General features: G+C 42.2%; 1 protein-coding gene across 1 annotated transcript; it reads left to right on the forward strand.

Annotated features, from left to right (window-relative positions):
* The first annotated feature begins 126 nt into the window (after positions 1 to 126).
* Positions 127 to 17,752, forward strand: CATSPER2 (cation channel sperm associated 2). The gene is made up of 13 exons (XM_044229852.1): positions 127 to 219; positions 868 to 1,014; positions 1,515 to 1,688; positions 1,869 to 1,937; positions 7,551 to 7,723; positions 8,234 to 8,389; positions 8,682 to 8,806; positions 10,239 to 10,417; positions 10,632 to 10,731; positions 11,050 to 11,106; positions 15,679 to 15,902; positions 16,447 to 16,614; positions 17,721 to 17,752. Exons 2-13 carry the CDS (start codon positions 870 to 872, stop codon positions 17,750 to 17,752), a joined length of 1,602 nt encoding a protein of 533 aa, XP_044085787.1. The 5' UTR covers positions 127 to 219; positions 868 to 869.
* The last annotated feature ends 757 nt before the right edge of the window (positions 17,753 to 18,509 follow it).

An 18,509-nucleotide genomic window follows, 5' to 3' on the forward strand; every position in this document is an offset into this window, starting at 1 on the left:
CCCCCAGCCGGGCTCGGGCCGCAGTGTGGCAGCCGCCGATTGGCTGTGAGGCGCCTGCGTCGGGCGGGCGGGCCCAGCTGGTAACCGCCGAGTGGCCGGAGCGCGGGGCGGGGCCGAGGCGGCAGGCGCCCGGGCGAGCAGGGCTGGGAGGGGTCCTGGGCCGGAGGCTGGGGCTGAGGCTGTGCCCGCCTGCGAGCCGGAACCCAGGGATCGAGTGAGGTGGAGTGGGGCGGGGCGGACTGGGGCGGAGTGGGGCGGGGCCGAGCTAGAGATGGGGCGCCGAGGCGCTGGGAGCCGACCGTGAGCTCATCTTTCGTGGGGAGAGCTGAGTTCTGGGGGCGCCAGAGCTGAGGCGGAGGCGGAGACCGAGACGTGAAGGCGGGGCTGAGTGGGTGGAAGAGAGCCTTGGCTGAGATGAGGCCCAGAAGCGGGAATTGAGAGATGGAGGCTGCACCTGAGGGGACATAGTTGGGACAGGACCTGTTTTCCAAATGCCAGGCTGCTACAATTTGTCCAGTTCCTCTTGGTTTGTCTTTTGGGAGCAGCCTTAAGTCGTCCCACTGCCCCTCCTCCTCCTCATTGCACTGCCCAATTACCTCAGGTCCAGGTGCTGCTCCGATTTCCTCTTTGTCCAGCCCTGGGATACCTGCCCTGTGGTCACACAAGTGAAAGTGCTTGGCCACTTAGTCTACTGTGCAATGTCTCTCTTACGACTCTTTGCTCCTTTTGTTTCAGAAAACCTTGAGTCTTGGTACAATGTGTTTGACTTCTTTAAGGGCAGAAAGGGTGGGAGAAGGAGAAGTAAACCTCTAATCTTTGGTCCTCTCCAAGAATGAAATGACACTTGGTTTTTCCATTATTTTACAGACATGGCCACCAGTCACCCTATAGGACACGTGCAACTGCCCCGAGCGGATGCCATTCGTTCACGTCTCATTGATACTTTCTCTCTCATCGAGCATCTGCAAGGCTTGAGCCAAGCTGTGCCACGACACACTATCCGAGAGATAGTTGGTCAGCAGCCTGTTTCTTAACTACCAGAGATTTAAGTCTCCTCACCACACCCTCCAAAGTGTAGAAAGCAGCGACCATTTTAAGGGTGAAAAATTCAGGGAAGATTGGCTGGCTTGCTAGTTTGTAAATGATATCAAACTTGATAAATCAAAGGCTTTGTAAAGAAAGCTCTTTGAGCCCAGGAGATCGCTCACTTTTAGGCTTAGGATAACTACTAGCCCTGGCCAACTTGGAAGTTTCTATTTACAAGACACTAAAAATTTTGAGGGTTGAACCTGCTGCCTTTATTCTTGGGCATGGACAGTGTTGGTCATAAGTGATAAATTAGCTGGTATTCTAAACTAATGTTAATTGCAGTGAGAAAGAACAGCAAGGCAAGCCTCTGCACTAGGGGACCCATTATGTAACCAGTATCCCTGGCCCTGGTCCTGCCTGTTCTTCATATCCCCAAGAGACTTCTCTTTATATGTATCCACTGTCCCTTTTAATTTTTGGTCTAGATCCTTCCCGTCAAAAGAAGGTTATGTTGGGAGATCAACACCAGCTGGTGCGATTCTCCATAAAGCCTCGACATACAGGACAAATTACACACGGCCGGAGGCTGATGAGCAGGCTTCGAGTGCGCTGCAGTCAGAGGCCACCTCTTTCCTTGTGGGCTGGATGGGTCCTTGAGTGTATCCTTTTGTACCCCTTATTTTTAATCATATGCCTTTACTGCCTCTCTTGCCTTATCATCTGCCTGAAGACTTATTTTCCCTTTTCCAAACTAATCCTCACTGGTTCTCTTCTTGCCCTTATGATACCACCTGTATAAGAAAGAATTCCACTCTGTATGTTTCCTTAAGAGAAAACAGGTCCTCTCTTCACAAACTTCATCATCTTTCTCATCTTTTTGAATACGATTGTACTGATGGTTGAAATAGGTGAGAACTGAGAACTGACATTGGATGGAAAAGGAAGTGGCTGTGGGTCATTTTTCCTATAAATTGATCATTTTTAAATTTTTGAATGTTATTTGAATTGTGATAGAGACAATTATATTAAGTCTTGGAGTAGGATTTATGCAACTGCTAAGATGTTGAAATATTTGAAGGGCTCTCGAGAGTGGTAGATATAAAGTAATCTAGACACAGAGTATAATAGACTTATGGGCAACCAAAGATGTGAAGACCAATTATATTTCTTGTGTCAGTTTAGTTTAATAGTTGTTTAAATTAGCCTTTTGTATTAGAGATATTAGTGCCTATCAGTGAGTGATGCAACATTTACATTTTTTACAAGTATATTCAATGTTCAGTCCAAATAAGCTCACAAAGTATGTAAAGTTAGCTACAACTAAAATATTAGATGAGCCAAAAAATGATTAAAGAGTAAATGATTCTAAAATCAGTCCTGGGGCACCTGGGTGGCTCAGTGGGTTAAAGCCTCTGCCTTTGACTCGGGTCATGATCCCATGGTCCTGGGATCGAGCCCCGCATCGGACTCTTTACTTGGTGGGGAGCCTGCTTCCTCCTCTCTCTCTGCCTGCCTCTCTGCCTACTTGTCTTTTCTATCTGTCAAATAAATACAATCTTTTTAAAAAATTTTAAAAAATGAAATGTATTAAAAGCAAAAGATCATCTGGAAAATCAATGGCTCATTTGATTATCATCTCAAACAAACTGCTCAGAATTGATAAAAAGGGAGCTCCTGGGTGGCTCAGATGGTTAGGTGTTTGCCTTCAGCTCAGGTAATGATTTCCAGGTCCCGGGACAGAGGCCCACGTTGGGCTCCCAGCTCAGCGGGGAGTCTGCTTCTGCCTCTCCCTCTGCCTCTCCTTCTGCTTGTGCTCGGTCTCATTCTCTCTCAAATGAATAAATATAATATGTATTAAAAAATGATGAAAAGGGCAGTAGAAATACTTACTCCTTGTTTCATCCTCATTGTTTCAGGGAATTTTCCCACTTTAAGGTTTTTTGTTTTAGACTTTTTAAAAAATATATTTTTAAAAAATATATTTTATTTTTTTATTTGACAGACAGAGATCACAAGTAGGCAGAGAGACAGAGAGAAAGGGAAGCAGGCCCCCTGCTGAGCAGAGAGCCCAATGCAGGTCTCTGCGGGGCTCAATCCTAGAACCCTGAGATCATGACCTTAGCCAAAGGCAAAGGCTTAACCCACTGAGCCACCCAGGCACCTGGAGTTTTCCTATTTTAAAATGGTCCTTTAATGCAATCAGCTCAAAAATAGTACTTGATACCCACTACAGTATGCTATATACTTTGAAGTACTTACTCTTTTTAGAGAGAGGGAGAAAAAGTGTGCATGTGTGTGGAGAGGGGAATGGCAGAGGGAGAGGGAGAGAATCTTAAGCAGCCTCCATTCCTCAGCGATGACTTGCAGCATGGTGTGCGGCTTGATCTCACAACCCTGAGATCATGACCTGATCAAAAGTCAGATGTTTAACCAACTGAGCCACCCAGGTACACCTGTATCTTGACGTATTTTATTTTTTCCCCATTGTGAGGATTTTGAAGTAAGTCACCCTTATTTCCCATTTTTTGTATAATAACTGGCATGTATTTGTGGTGTTAAGGGTATAGTCTTAAGCCTTGGAATAAAGTAAACAACCATAAATGTCAGGATTTCCTGGATCTAATGGACAAATAAAAATAGAATAGCACTAACCATTCTAGTTGGTAAAACAGTTGGATATGAAACATGATCACTGTGCTACAGGATAGGTAGATTCCTTGAGTGGCCATTATCTGACAAGTTCAGCAAAATTGTATCTTATTAAATACATTCTCATGGTAGAAAGGCAGTAGGGATTTTGCAAAGGCAAAGAATTTGTGACTAACAGATGTCTTTGAATAGGCCAATTCATGTGATAAACATTGAGACTGTTTAAGTTTTTAAAAAAACCAATTTTCCAGATCATAGAGAATGTTGTTATAGATAGGGGAAAAAATAGTAATTAACAAACAGTTCTATAGATCAAAGCTCCCCATCCTTTTCAAAATTTTCTTTTCTTTTTTTTTTAGAGAGAGTACACATGCTGGTGGGAGTTGGAAGGTTATTAAGCAGGCTCCAAGCCCAGCCCAGGGCCTGAACATGGGACTCCATCTCATGACTCTGAGATCATGACCTGAGCTGAAATCAAAAGAGTTAGGTGCTTAACCAACTAAACCACCCAGGTGCCCCATCCCAAATCTTTATGGTCTTGTGATTTTGTTTCCCAGTAATACAACTATAAACTTGTAAACCTCCTTAGGAGTTTAATCATTCCATTAGTTCTCTATGAGAAAAAGAAGCAATTGAAGTAGAAGTAATATTTCAGACTAGCATATTATTAAATATTGTATTCTAATGTGTATAATATACTTTTAAAAATTATAACATTAGCACATTTTTACTTTTGCCATTTTGTAAGTGTTCCTGCTGTTTTTAAATATATGAAAAAAATAAAGGAAATATATGATTTATCCGTAAGTGAATTTTTTTTTAAAGATTTATTTATGGGGAGCCTGGGTGGCTCAGTGGGTTAAAGCCTCTGCCTTCGGCTCAGGTCATGGTCCCAGGGTCCTGGGATCGAGCCCCGCATCGGGCTCTCTGCTCGGCAGGGAGCCTGCTTTCCCCCTCTCTCTCTGTCTGCCTCTCTGCCTACTTGTGCTCTCTGTCTGTCAAATAAATAAATAAAATCTTAAAAAAAAAAGATTTATTTATTTGACAGACAGAGATCACAGAAAGAGAGAGAGAGAAAGAGAGGAGGACGCAGGCTCCCTGCTGAGCAGAGAGCCCAATGTGGGGCTCTATCCCAGGACCCTGGGATCATGACCTGAGCCGAAGGCAGAGGCTTTAACCCACTGAGCCACCCAGACACCCCCAAAGTGAATTTTTTTTAAGATTTTATTGATTTATTTGACAGATAGAGATCACAAGTAGGCTGAGAGGCAGAGAGAGAGGAAGGGAGGCAGGCTCCCCACTGAGCAGAGAGTCTGATGTGGGGCTTGATCCCAGGACTCTGGGATCATGACCCGAGCGGAAGGCAGAGGCTTAACCCACTGAGCCACCCAGGCGCCCCCAAAGTGAATTTTTAAAGGCCATTATATATTGTTTGGCTCAGGGATCAAATATATTTATTTTATATATTATATGTTTTTTAATTTAAGTTTTTGTTCTTTTTTAAACATTGAGATATAATTGACAAATAACATTAATTTCAGGATTACAGCATTATGTATTATATGTTAAGTACATCTTAAATGTTAAGGTGTGGAGAAAATTTAATTATGTTTTACGGTATAAGAAAAAATCTACTTTCACAATGATATTGGTAATTCTACTATTCACTTTAAACATCAGTTGGCTTATTTTTATAATTTTCACATTTTGTTTCCAAATGATGAGAGGGAGAAAAGAAAGATTTGACTCATTTGCAATCCATTTTCTGAAAATAACACATTGCAAGTGTGAATAGTCCTTATTTCCAACAACAACAAAAAAATTCATGTATAACGTCATAATTTTTTACATTGATTTTGAGGTTTTAGAGATATCTTGATGTGCTATATATAAGAATAATTCTGCAAGTTTACCTCAAGATGATCTTCATCAGAGTCTATAAATTGCATTCATCTGATCAAATACTTTATATAGCGTTAGTGTTCCTTACTTCATTGTGGATATAATGAGCCAAATCTTCTTTCTTTTCTCCTCTCATCATTTTTTTTTTAAAGATTTTATTTATTTATTTGACAGAGAGAGCACAAGCAGGCAGAGAGGCAGGCAGAGAGAGAGGAGGAAGCAGGCTCCCTGCTGAGCAGAGAGCCTGATGCGGGGCTCGATCCCAGGACCCTGAGATCATGACATGAGCCGAAGGCAGCGGCTTAACCACTGAGCCACCCAGGCACCCCTCTCCTCTCATCATTTAAAAAAAATACAATATTTGTGCACAAATGAATTTTTAAGTGACATTATTTGTTGTTTGGTGTGGGAATCAAATGTGTTTTATGTATTATGTTTTTGTTTTTATTTTTTTTGTATTATATGTTTTTAAATTTAATATTATGGATATAACCAGCCAAAAAACGGTTACAATTTCAAACTATTTGACTTTCAAAATTGACAGCAGTTTGTGTTGTTCAGAGTGATTGAATATGTTCTTGTAATCTCCATTAACTGCCAAGGATATCAGTCATAGTGCACTTGGAGGTTCTCAGATTGTTCTGTTTCAAAGGGAAACATATTAGGGGTACCTGGGTGGCTCAGCCATTAAGCATCTGCCTTTGGCTCTGGTCATGATCCCAGGGTCTTAGGATGGAGCCCCACATGGGGCTCCTTGCTCGGTGGGAAGCCTGCTTCTCCCTCTCCTACTCCCCCTGCTTGTGTTCCCTCTCTCCCTGTCTCCCTCTGTCAAATAAATAAATGCAATCTTAAAAAAAAAGAGAGAGAGAGAGAGAAACATATTAAATTATTATTTAGCTTTTAAGCCCATTTTGATTTCAGTGGTTTTTTTTTTTTCCCTACCGTGTGGTATACATCCATTAAATGCATAAAAGAAATGAAGAGGGTTGAAAGATGAAGGCAATAAGCTGAGGAATAGCAATTAGCAGATAATAGGGTTTTAGAGAGAATGTATAGGATTTAATTTTCTTCCCAGGACAAAATAAGTTTTAGAGAAGAATGGGAAAGTTTTAAAAACTAACAAATAGGGCGCCTGGGTGGCTCAGTTGGTTAAGCGACTGCCTTTGGCTCAGGTTATGATCGTGGAGTCCCGCATTGGGCTCCCAGCTCCATGGGGTGTCTGCTTCTCCCTCTGATCTTCTCCCCTCTCACGCATTCTCACTCTCTCTCTCAAATAAATAAATAAAATCTTAAAAAAAAAAAAACTAACAAAGAACCAAATAATTTTTAAAAAGATTTTATTTATTTATTTGCCAGAGAGAGCACCAGCAGGGGGAGCAGCAGGCAGAGGGAGAGGCAGGCTCCTCGCTGTGCAGGCATCCCTATATGGGACTCCTTCTCAGGGCCCTGGGATCGTGACCTGAGCCAAGGCAAAGGTTAACTGACTGTGCCACCCAGGCATACTAAGAACCAAATAATTTCTTGTTATAGCTCGTATGTCTCATGAATCTGGCTTCTTGTTCATACCTCCTTATCAAAGACTTTTCATATCATGACCCTACATTTTCATTCTTTTCTCAAGGCCCATAGCTTCTTTGTGAAGTTTGGGACTGGAGTGCCAGTGTAGCAGAAGAGTGGTGGTGGTGAAGAGAGCAATCCCTTGGTTACTGTGTGACCCCCGAGTGGGAAGGCAGTGACTTGCAGCTGTTAGGCATATTGATACCAGCAGGGAGAAGAGTTGTAGCTGTTTTTCATGGTCAATTCTTTCCTTTCCTGTATTTCACAGGTTGAAAAAAAATCAATGTTAAGAAAAACAAAGAAAAATGGAACAGCAATGGGCACACTGTGGTTTATAATAGTTTCTGATCATTATGTACCCTTTGGTTTCCCAGTTCCTTAACCTTTATTCATCCTTTGCTCTACTCTCACAGAATTGCTTGAATCCTCAAACGCCAAATTGTGGTCACTCAAGCTGACTCTGGAGGTGGCAGCTTGGTTCATCTTGCTTATTTTCATCTTGGAGATCCTTCTTATGTGGATATCCAGCTTTTTCCTCTTCTGGAAGAATGCCTGGAATGTCTTTGACTTTGTTGTCACCATATTGGTAAAGATAAATATCCTGAGGATTAGTTTGGTGGGTTAAGGAATGAGCCTAGGTCAATCAAAGTGACAAGGAAAGTTAATTAGATCACAAGAAGAATGTCATTATTTTGATATTTTTTTAAAAATTTCAGTCAGTCTTTGCAGGAGTTGTTGGTAGTAGTAGCAAGACAGAATTTAACCACAACATTACCCCAGCAAGAACAGCTACCAGTTACTAAGCACTTACTAAGTGCCAGGCACCATTCTAAGTGTTTTTCATGTTCTAAGTATTTTCTCACCACTTGACAACCCAATGAGATAAGCACTGTGCTTATCCCCTTTGAAGTGCAGGGTTTTAAGTAATTTAGTAGAGGAAGGCTCAATTGGAAATAGTCCTCAGAGAATGCTGTTCAAGGGATAATGCCCAAGGAACTATGAAGATGATGAGATAGGGGTAACTGTGAAGAAGAAGGGGTAACTGTGCATGGGTGCTTTGGGTACATTTTACTCATAATCTGTGTGTTTCCTACAGTCCCTGCTTCCGGAGGTTGTGGTGCTGGTGGGGGTAACAGGCCAGTCTGTGTGGCTCCAGTTGCTGAGGATCTGCCGGGTGCTAAGGTCTCTCAAACTCTTTGCACGATTCCGTCAAATTCGAGTCATTATTTTGGCCCTGGTGAGGGCTCTCAAGGTGATTTGACTGTTGCAGCTAAACCAACTGGGCAGGGTGGATAAACATGGGAATTTAACATAAAACAAGGCTGGGAGGATCAAAGAGGGATGTATGAAATGTCATTGGATGAGAAAGGGCTGGGGACAGGTGCTGTGGTGTAGAGAAAACTGGACTTGGGAGTGGAAGTGAGGGTTTGGCGGGGGGTGGGGGTGGGGGGGTGGGGGGGTGGATTGCCAGGGTGGGCTTAACTCTGCTGTAGGTGGAATCAGCCTAGTTTGGCCTGCCTCTGACTCAAGGTCATGGCCTCTAGAGCATGACCTTCCTCCTGATGTTGCTGCTCATCTTCTTCTACATTTTTGCTGTGACTGGTGTCTACTTCTTTGAGGATTACACCCGTTCAGCTCGCCAGGACCTGGAGTACTCCATGTTCTTCTCGTAGGCAGGACGGGGGTGGGGGAGAATTGAGGGTGGGGGGAGAGAGTTTGGGCAAGAGACTGGAAAGCTAGTCCAAAGTAAGTAATACAAAAAGTATGGTCTATTGTAAGGAACTGGAATAGAACACAGTAAGGAGAAAAAAGAAAGCAAAGGAATACTAAGTAATAGTAGCCCTGATTTTGAGGAAAGGGTGACTAGTTCCAGGTTTGCTCTGGATTTTGAAATTGAAACATCCCCTCCTCAGCCATTTTTAGATAGTAGTATACTCCAGTGCCTAAGCTCTGGTTTCTATACTCACTTACCTCTTGAAAAGTGGAAATAATAGTAGCACTACCTCATCAGAGTATAGGAATAAGAGTAATGCATTTTTGCACTTAGCACAGATTTTGACACAATGTAAGTGATCAACACAGGCTACTATGACTCTGAAGTCACTGGTTTTACCTCAAAGGCTAGGTATGGTTACACATGCACACACCTAGATTAATTCAAAAGTAAAATCCTGATAAGATCTTTGTCTAGAGAATGGTGATTGCCGGTAGATAGTCAATTGGATTTAGATGAGATAATGTTATTCATGAATTGGAATCCAATCTTGTCAGCACCTCTTAGGTATCAGACTAAGAAGAGTATTGAGTTGGGAGAGTCCTAAATATTCATCTAATGTAGGCCCTGATATTTTCAATAAATTGTATATGGAAGACTAGGAAGGAAAGAAGGAAAATTCAGATACCTTCCTGAGATCTTTTGTGGCACATTCATTATTATTCATTATTTGGGATCACATGTTTATGTCACATACCTATCCATTTACTTAAGAATGACTTCATACCAAGGAACTAAATAGGAACGATGTTTGCTAAATTTTTTTTCTTTAGATTTATTTGACAGAGAGAGAGAGATCACAGGTAGACAGAGAGGCAGGCACAGAGAGAGGGGGAAGCAGGCTCCCTGCTGAGCAGAGAGCCTGATGCGGGACTCGATCCCAGGACCCTGAGATCATGACATGAGCGGAAGGCAGAGGCTTAACCCACTGAGCCACCCAGGCGCCCCGATGTTTGCTAAATTTTTAAGTTATCTTCTGTTCGATGAAGTCCATAGGACAGTGAAGAATGAACTTAGAAAAAACATATGTAGCTGGTGATTCATTCAATCTTTAAAAATTCAGCCAGTACCTATTTACTGAGCACCTACTATGTTCCAGACAATAATGGAATAGTGAGAGATATTCATGGATTATTCAGGATAAAGGAAAACCTAACAAAACAACTGCAAACTGAAGAACGCTTAGCTAAAAAGTTGTTAGAAAAGAAGCCAAAGTCAGAGCAAACTACAAAGAAATGTTCTTAGACTGCTGTAAGAGTAAGAAAATACTGTTTCTTAGAGATTTAGATCTCTGTTCTGTCTGTACCCATACCTCCTTTCTCTCTAGGGACCTGCTGAATTCCCTCGTGACAGTGTTCATCCTCTTCACCATGGACCATTGGTATGCACTGCTTCAGGATATCTGGAAGGTTCCTGAAGTCAGCCGTGCCTTCAGCAGCATCTATGTCATCCTTTGGTTGTTACTTGGTTCCATTATCTTTCGAAACATTATAGTAGCCATGATGGGTAAGCACAGAAGAGAGGAAACTTGGTTGTGAGGGGTGGCTAGGAAGAAATTAGGATGAAAGCTAGGATTGGGAGATTATGCATAGAGAGAACCTGAGGTAGCAGGAAGGTTTGGGGCCTGGAATGGATATTTCACTTGGTTTCTCCCCACCTAAGCCCTCTCCCCAGGTCTACTCACCACAATCTCCCAACTCCTAATGGCCCTTTGGGGCAGTTACTAACTTCCAGAATATCAGGAATGAGCTGAACGAGGAGATCACACATCTGGAGGTTCAGCATAAAGCTGACATATTCAAGCGGCAGATTATCCAAAGGTCTGCTGCCCCATTTTCAAACTCAAGTTTAGTTCTGAAGGGTATCCCAACCTCATTCCCTGTTTCCATTCCTTGGCCTTGAACCCATTATTCCCTTCTCTTCCACAGAAGATTTGCCCCAGGGTTAGAATTCCCTAGCTCTCAAATATTGCCTGATTCTTTATCCACTCTTGGGACTTTCCTACTCTTTTTCACCTCTTACATCAATGTGTTCTCCTCAGTTTTCTTCACTTTATGGTCTGAACTGTTTTCTTTTTCCCTTCCATGCTCCTGCATCAGTATAACTCTCTTCACTCTTCTGTGTTTTTTGCTTTGCAGGAGACAAAACCTGTCCCCTGAGGTAATGAGGTCAAGCATAAGCAAAGTGGATACCAGGTTAGGAGTGTAAATGTGAACTGGGATGGACAAATGTGAAGGAAGAGAGGGTAGAAAACCAAAGACAAAGGTTGACTTTGAGAGATAATCCATTTATTCAATAACTATTTATTGTAGTAGCTTAAGTGGTGGCCCCCCAAAAGAAATATCCATGTTCTAACCCCTGAACCTGTGAACATGATTTTATTTGGTAAAAAGGTCTTTACAGATGCAATTAAGGATCTTGAGATGCAATCATCCTGGAATATCCAGGTAGGCCTTAAATGCAGTGAAAAAGTCCTTTATAAAAGACAGAAGAGGAGAAGACATAGACATTGAAGAAGAGAAGATGTGAAGATGGACATAGAAATTAGAGAATTGGAGTCATGCAACCACAAGCCAAAGGAAGCCAATGAATGCTAGGCAACTGCCAGAAGCTAAAGAAAGTAAGGAATCATCTCCCCTAGTGGTTCCAGAGGGAGTATGGTCCTGGAGACAATTTGATATGAGACTTCTGTCTCCCAGAATTGTGAGAGAATAAGTTTCTGTTATTTTAAGCTACCAACTTTGTGGTAATTTATTACAGCAGTGATAGGAAACTAATACAAATACCTTCTATGAAATAGATGTTATTCTAGACCCTGAGTGCTCAGCAGTGGACGATAGCAGTGGACAAAAGCAGAAAGAAAAACAAGAAATTTATTCAAGAAATAATTATTTTAGGGGTACCTGGCTGACTCACTTGGCAGAGTGTGTGACTCTTGATCTTGGGGTCATGAGTTCAAACCCCACATTGAGCAATAATAATAATTATTATTTATATAATTTTTTTAAAATTAAGTAAACTCTGCACACAATGTGGAGCTTCATCTCACGACCCCAAGATTGAGTCAAATGCTCTACTAACTGAGCCAGTCAGGTGCCCCAAGAAATAAATATTGAATACCCATTAGGATCTTGGGCTATATCAGTGAACAAAATAGGCAATAATGCCTGTTATGGAGCTTACATACCGTGGGGGGGGAGACGAGACAATAAACAATATATAAATGAGTAAGTTAATATATTAAAATATGATAAGCATTATGAAAAAAATAGAATAGGTGAAAAGGGATTGGAATATAGGGTGGGGATTGCAGATGGGTTATAATTTTTTTTTAAGATTTTATTTATTTATTTGACAGAAGTCACAAGTGGGCAGAGAAGCAGGCATAGAGAGAGAGAGAGAGACAGGAGGAAGCAGGTTCTCCACTGAGCAGAGAGCCTGATGTGGGGATCGATCCCAGGACCCTGGGATCATGACCTGAGCTGAAGGCAGAGACCTAACCCACTGAGCCACCCAGATGCCCCATGGGTTATAATTTTAAACAAGGTAGTCAGGATGGCTGCATTTAAAAAGGTGACATTTGGTCTATGCTACCTAAAGCAATCTACATATTTAATGCAATTCCTATCAAAATACCATCCATTTTTTTTCAAAGAAAGGGAACAACCCTAAAATTTATTCGAGAAAAGACCTCGAATAGCCAAAGGAATATTGAAAAAGAAAGCCAAAGTTGGTAGCATCACAATTCTGGACTTCAAGCTCTATTACAAAGCTGTTATCATCAAGACAGCATGGTACTGGCACAAAAACAGACACATAGATCAATGGAACAGAATAGAGAGCCCAGAAATAGACCCTCAACTCTATGGTCAACTAATCTTTGACAAAGCAGGAAAGAATGTCCAATGGAAAAAAGACAGCCTCTTCAATAAATGGTGTTGGAAAAACTGGACAGCCACATGTAGAAAAATGAAATTGGACTATTTCCTTACACCACACACGAAAATAGACTCAATGTGAGAAAGGAATCCATCAAAATCCTTGAGGAGAACACAGGCAGCAACCTCTTCGACCTCAACCTCAGCAACATCTTCCTAGGAACATCACCAAAGGCAAGGGAAGCAAGGACAAAAAATTAACTATTGGGATTTCATCAAGATCAAAAGCTTTTGCACAGCAAAGGAAACAGTTAACAAAACCAAAAGACAACTAACAGAATGGGAGATGTTTGCAAACGACATATCAGATAAAGGGCTACTGTCCAAAATCTATAAAGAGCTTAGCAAACTCAACACCCAAAGAACAAATAATCCAATCAAGAAATGGGCAGAAGACATGAACAGACATTTCTGCAAAGAAGACATCCAGATGGCCAACAGACACATGAAAAAGTGCTCCACATCACTCGGTATCAGGGAAATACAAATCAAAACCACAATGAGGTATCACCTCACACCAGTCAGAATGGCTAAAATTAACAAGTTAGGAAATGACAGATGCTGGCGAGGATGTGGAGAAAGGGGAACCCTCCTACACTGTTGGTGAGACTGCAAGCTGGTGCAATACTCTGGAAAACAGCTTGGAGGTTCCTCAAAATGTTGAAAATAGAAATACCCTACGACCCAGCAATTGCACTACTGGGTATTTACCCTAAAGATACAAACGTAGTGATCCGGAGGGGCACGTGCACCCGAATGTTTATAGCAGCAATGTCTACAATAGCCAAACTATGGAAAGAACCTAGATGTCCATCAACAGATGAATGGATAAAGAAGATGTGGTATATATACACAATGGAATACTATGCAGCCATCAAAAGAAATGAAATCTTGTCGTTTGCGACGACATGGATAGAACTAGAGGGTATCATGCTCAGCGAAATAAGTCAGTCGGAGAAAGACAACTATCATATGATCTCCCTGATATGAGGAAGTGGAGATGCACATGGGGGGGTTAAGGAGGTAGGAGAAGAATAAATGAAATAAGATGGGGTTGGGAGGGAGAAAAACCATAAGTGACTCTAATCTCACAAAACAAACTGAGGGTTACTGGGGGGAGGGGGGTTGGGAGAGGGGGGTGGGGTTATGGACATTGGGGAGGGTATGTGCTATGGTGAGTGCTGTGAAGTGTGTAAACCTGGCGATTCACAGACATGTACCCCTGGGGATAAAAATACATTATATGTTTATTAAAAAATAAAAATTAAAAAATTAAAAATAAAAGGTGACATTTGAACAAAGACATGGAGGAGGGAAGGGGATTACTGTATTGAAATCTGTGGGAAGAGTTTTATAGGCAGAGAGAATAGCTGATGTGTTTGAAAAACAGCAAAGAAACCACTGACAAGAGTAGGGTTACCAGTGGGGGAGAGTGACAGAAGATGAGGTCAGAGAGATAATGGGCACCTGATCTTGTAGGGCTATGAGGGCCACTGTAGGGACTTAGACTTTCACTCTAAGTGGAATGGAGAGCCACAAAGTAGAGCAGTGATATGAAGACAGATTAAGACAGATTACTCTCTCTCAGGTGCCTGGGTGGCTCAGTTAAGTTGCTGCCTTCGGCCCAGATCATGAACCCAGGGTCCTGGGATCAAGCCCCGCATTGGTCTCCTTGCTCAGTGGGGAGCCTGCTTCACCCTCTCTTACCGACTCATGATCTCTCTTGCAAATAAATAAATAAAATTTAAAAAAAAATAAGAAGAAGGACTACTCTGGTTGCTATGCTGATGATGCACAGTAGAAGAATGGGAAGAAACAGAGAGAGGAGTTAGAAGGCTAAAGCTATCCAGGCAAGAGGTGATGATGGCTCAGATAAGAGTGATACCAGTGAGAAAAGATGTATTTTTAAGGTAGAATCAAGAGGATTTCTTGGTGAATTGGATGGAGTATAAGAGAAGAGTTGAGAATGACTCCAAAGTTTTGGCCGGAGTAGTTAGAAGGATAGATTAGCTGAGATGGGGAAGGCTGTGAGTAGAAGAGGTTTGATAGGCAAAGAGTTCATTTTGGCTTGAATTTGAGATGTCTATTAGACATTCAGGTGCTGATATGTGAGTTAAAGTTGAATATTCAAGTCAAGATTGAGGAGCGAAATCTGGACTAGAGGCTTAAATTTGCATTTAGAAGACATTTAAACTCAGGAGAAGAGATCACCAAGGAGTGACTGTAGATGAGGAAGATAAAAAGTCCAAGAGCTATGGCTTGGGGCCTCTCAAGAGATAGAACCAAGGGGGCAAAGCTATAGTTGTGGTTAAATGGGCATAGACCTGGGCACCTGGGTGGCTCAGTGGGTTAAAACCTCTGCCTTTGGCTCGGGTCATGGTCTCAGGGTCCTGGGATCCAGCCCCACATTGGGTTCTCTGCTCAGCAGGGAGCCTGCTTCCCTTCCTCTGTCTCTGCCTGCCTCTCTGCCTACTTGTGATCTCTCTCTGTCAAATAAATACATAAAATCTTAAAAAAAAAAAAAGAAATGGGCATAGACCTACAGAGCAAGGAGTTAAAACTTAGCAAAATAAGGTGGAGTGTAGAATGTGGAAGCCTGAGTAAAATGGAACACAGAAGCTATGTGGTGAGGGGCACTAATAGGGAGATACTACACGGGATCGTTGAAGTCAGAGGTGCTTAAAAGCTCGAATTTTGGGAGTGGTTGGGCCCTCATGACCTTAAGTCCCAGCTTCAGGGGATGGCAAGGGTCAGGGCCAGCATAATGAAAGAACTAGCCACATCTCATAAACGTATTTGAAGGAATAAAATTTCTCCTTTCACTTATAGAGATCCCAATCAACAAAGGGAATCTTTGGTCTTACCAGCAGCTTTTGAAGAAGAGTGTAAACACAGTGCTGATGAAGAGGGTTCAAGAACATCTGCACTGAAAATAGAAGAGTCTTCGTCAAAAATGAAAAAGTCCCCATCTTCCTCCTCCTCCTCCTCTTTTTCCTCATCTTCATCTTCCTATTATTCCTCCTCTTCTGAATCCAGATATCTAGACCTCATCGGTAAGCAGAGTTTCTTTCATTTGAATTCAGACTCCTCGAGGAGACATCCCAGTCTTAATAGGAGTTCTCCCACTGTATCTACTCCCAGTTTTCTCCACTAGTCTGATTTTGTGCTTTTGTTCATTTCCCCTGTACTTCTGCTTCACTTTGGGTAAGTGTGGCTGTGGCTGTCTTTGCTTACTATAAAAAGCAGTCTTGGGCCGCCTGGGTGGCTCAGTGGGTTGGGCCGCTGCCTTCGGCTCGGGTCATGATCTCAGGGTCCTGGGATCGAGTCCCGCATCGGGCTCTCTGCTCAGCGGGGAGCCTGCTTCCTCCTCTCTCTCTCTCTGCCTGCCTCTCTGCCTACTTATGATCTCTCTCTGTCAAATAAATAAATAAAATCTTAAAAAAAAAAAAAGCAGTCTCTTGGTGATGTTCCCTTTTCCTTCCCTGATTCCTGTTTACTCTTGCATCCCTGCTTTTCCCCCACATGATAGGATCTATTAGCTCTTACCCAACTTCCACAGATCTAGACATGTAGTTTAAGAAGCATTCCTCCCTCTAGGTCAATTGGACTGGGAGACTCACGTGCACCAGAATCTGCCTGGACTAATGGAAATGGATCAGGATGACCGCGTTGTTTGGCCCAGAGATTCACTCTTCCGATATTTTGAGTTGCTAGAAAAGCTTCAGTATAACTTAGAGGAGCGTAAGCGGTTGCAGCAGTTTGCAGGTATGGATTTAGGGCAGTCATGGGGCCCAGGGGTTAAGTACATTAGAGTAGCATGTTGGAATAATATATAACTGGGGAGAAGGAGAAGGGTGTCCACTATTTCAGCATTTCAGCCTGTGAATTTCCACCTCACGCTTAAAAATGTGATTCCTTGGTTTGATATGTTACATTCTTATGTCCTGATTTTTTATAATCTAGAGAGAACCTGAAGCTTTGCTTCTCCAGTAGGGAAAACCTAAATGCTATGAGGTCTGAGAGTTTGTTTCCCAACTGCAGTTGTTGGATGCTAGGATAAGGTGGACTCTTGCTCCATTTGTGCAGTCCACTACCTTTTAGACCTGTTTCTGCTCTCTCAAGGGCATATTTCAGACCTGAGTGGTAGGGCCTCAACCTCAAATTGGGTAGCAATGGGGATTAGACAGTGAGCAGAGAGCTCACAAGGGCCCACTGCTCCCAGCTCCCAAAAGAGGTTTATGAATTAAACATTTTTCTTCTTATCAGCCCCTTCTAGTGTCAGCCTAGGCAAAGAGAAGTATGTACATTATTTAAATAGTAGAGTTAATTTAAGTGGAAAACTACTTGCTCAAAATTCTTTCCCCTAAAGTTTACCACTGAGAGATGAATTGGGGTTAATAAATTCTCCCTCTAAAAATACAAAAACTGGAAAAGTTAAGGGTCATTTTTTATAACTTAACAGGGAGTAGTTTGTCTTACTCATATCTAATTGAAATCAGCTCAATGTGAAAGTAACAATGAGGGAAGAAAAATGTGTGCGGGATAGGCACAGGAGGGCAATTAGAGGAATTTATACCAGTGAAACATGGAATTTAGAGCAGGATGTCACAGACAGGCTTTGCCTGCTTCAGGTTAATCCTACTCTTTCCAATTGTCCTCCCCACTTGTTCTCTGGGTAGAAACAGGGTGAAAGAAAGGAGAAGGAGCAAAGTAGCTTCTTTAATCTGGGTTAATTCATCTCTGGCAAAGAGTACTGACTCATAGAGCTTAATGAAAGTAAAAGATTTTCTGTGGGGACCTAGAACCCGGAGAAGCAGGGTCTACAGGCATTCGGATCCTGAAGACTGCCTCACAGTCTTATTTCTTTACAGTGCAAGCACTGATGAACTTTGAAGACAAGTAAAGCTGACAATGGATGGCTTCAATTTCTTTGGCAAAAATTAATGAAAAGAAGAGTTGGAAATGGAGAATTCAAAGTATAACTGTCTAATAAATACTGTTGGTAATTAGTGGTCGGTTTCTGAGACAAAAGGGATACTGAAAGGTATAAAGTCAGGCTGCAAAAGTTAGTTCAGGTGCCAATGGGGCTCATGATGCTTGGTTTTCTACTCTTTGCACAGCTCCTGAATCTCATTTTTTTCTTGACTTTGTTCTTGTAACCCCCACCCTTCCTGCAACCTCTACTTCTGGACAGAGTCCTAATTTTACCATCTCCTTTCCTGATGGGTATGGGCCTCTGGGGGTGGGAGGGTAAAGAGATCCCAGGAGCTATAGGGTAAGTAATGGAGAACTATTGTTTCCATTGTGCACTATGATCATTGCTTCTCCTATGCATCATTAACTTTCATCAAATATTGGGGCACTTAGGTGGCTCAGTTGGTTGGTGGCTCAGTTGGTTAAGCCTCTGATTCTTTTTTTTTTTAAAGATTTTATTTATTTATTTGACAGAGAGAGATCACAAGTAGGCAGAGAAGCAGGCAGAGAGAGAGGAAGGGAAGCAGGTTCTCTGCTGAGCAGAGAGCCCGATGCGGGACTTGATCCCAGGACCCTGAGATCATGACCTGAGCCGAAGGCAGCGGCTTAACCCACTGAGCCACCCAGGCGCCCAAGCCTCTGATTCTTGATTTTTGTTCAGATCATGATCTCAGGGTTGTGGGATC

This window comes from Neovison vison, chromosome 13, assembly GCF_020171115.1.
Source record: "Neovison vison isolate M4711 chromosome 13, ASM_NN_V1, whole genome shotgun sequence".
Taxonomy (NCBI): Eukaryota; Metazoa; Chordata; class Mammalia; order Carnivora; family Mustelidae; genus Neogale; species Neogale vison.

Bases quoted from the DNA above. Each gene is read 5' to 3' on its own strand.
- CATSPER2 (XM_044229852.1), top strand. From the start codon at position 870: ATGGCCACCAGTCACCCTATAGGACACGTGCAACTGCCCCGAGCGGAT. The intron at 7,724-8,233 runs GTAAAGATAAAT...TGTTTCCTACAG, and splicing joins ACTTTGTTGTCACCATATTG to TCCCTGCTTCCGGAGGTTGT. The intron at 8,390-8,681 runs GTGATTTGACTG...CATGGCCTCTAG, and splicing joins CCCTGGTGAGGGCTCTCAAG to AGCATGACCTTCCTCCTGAT.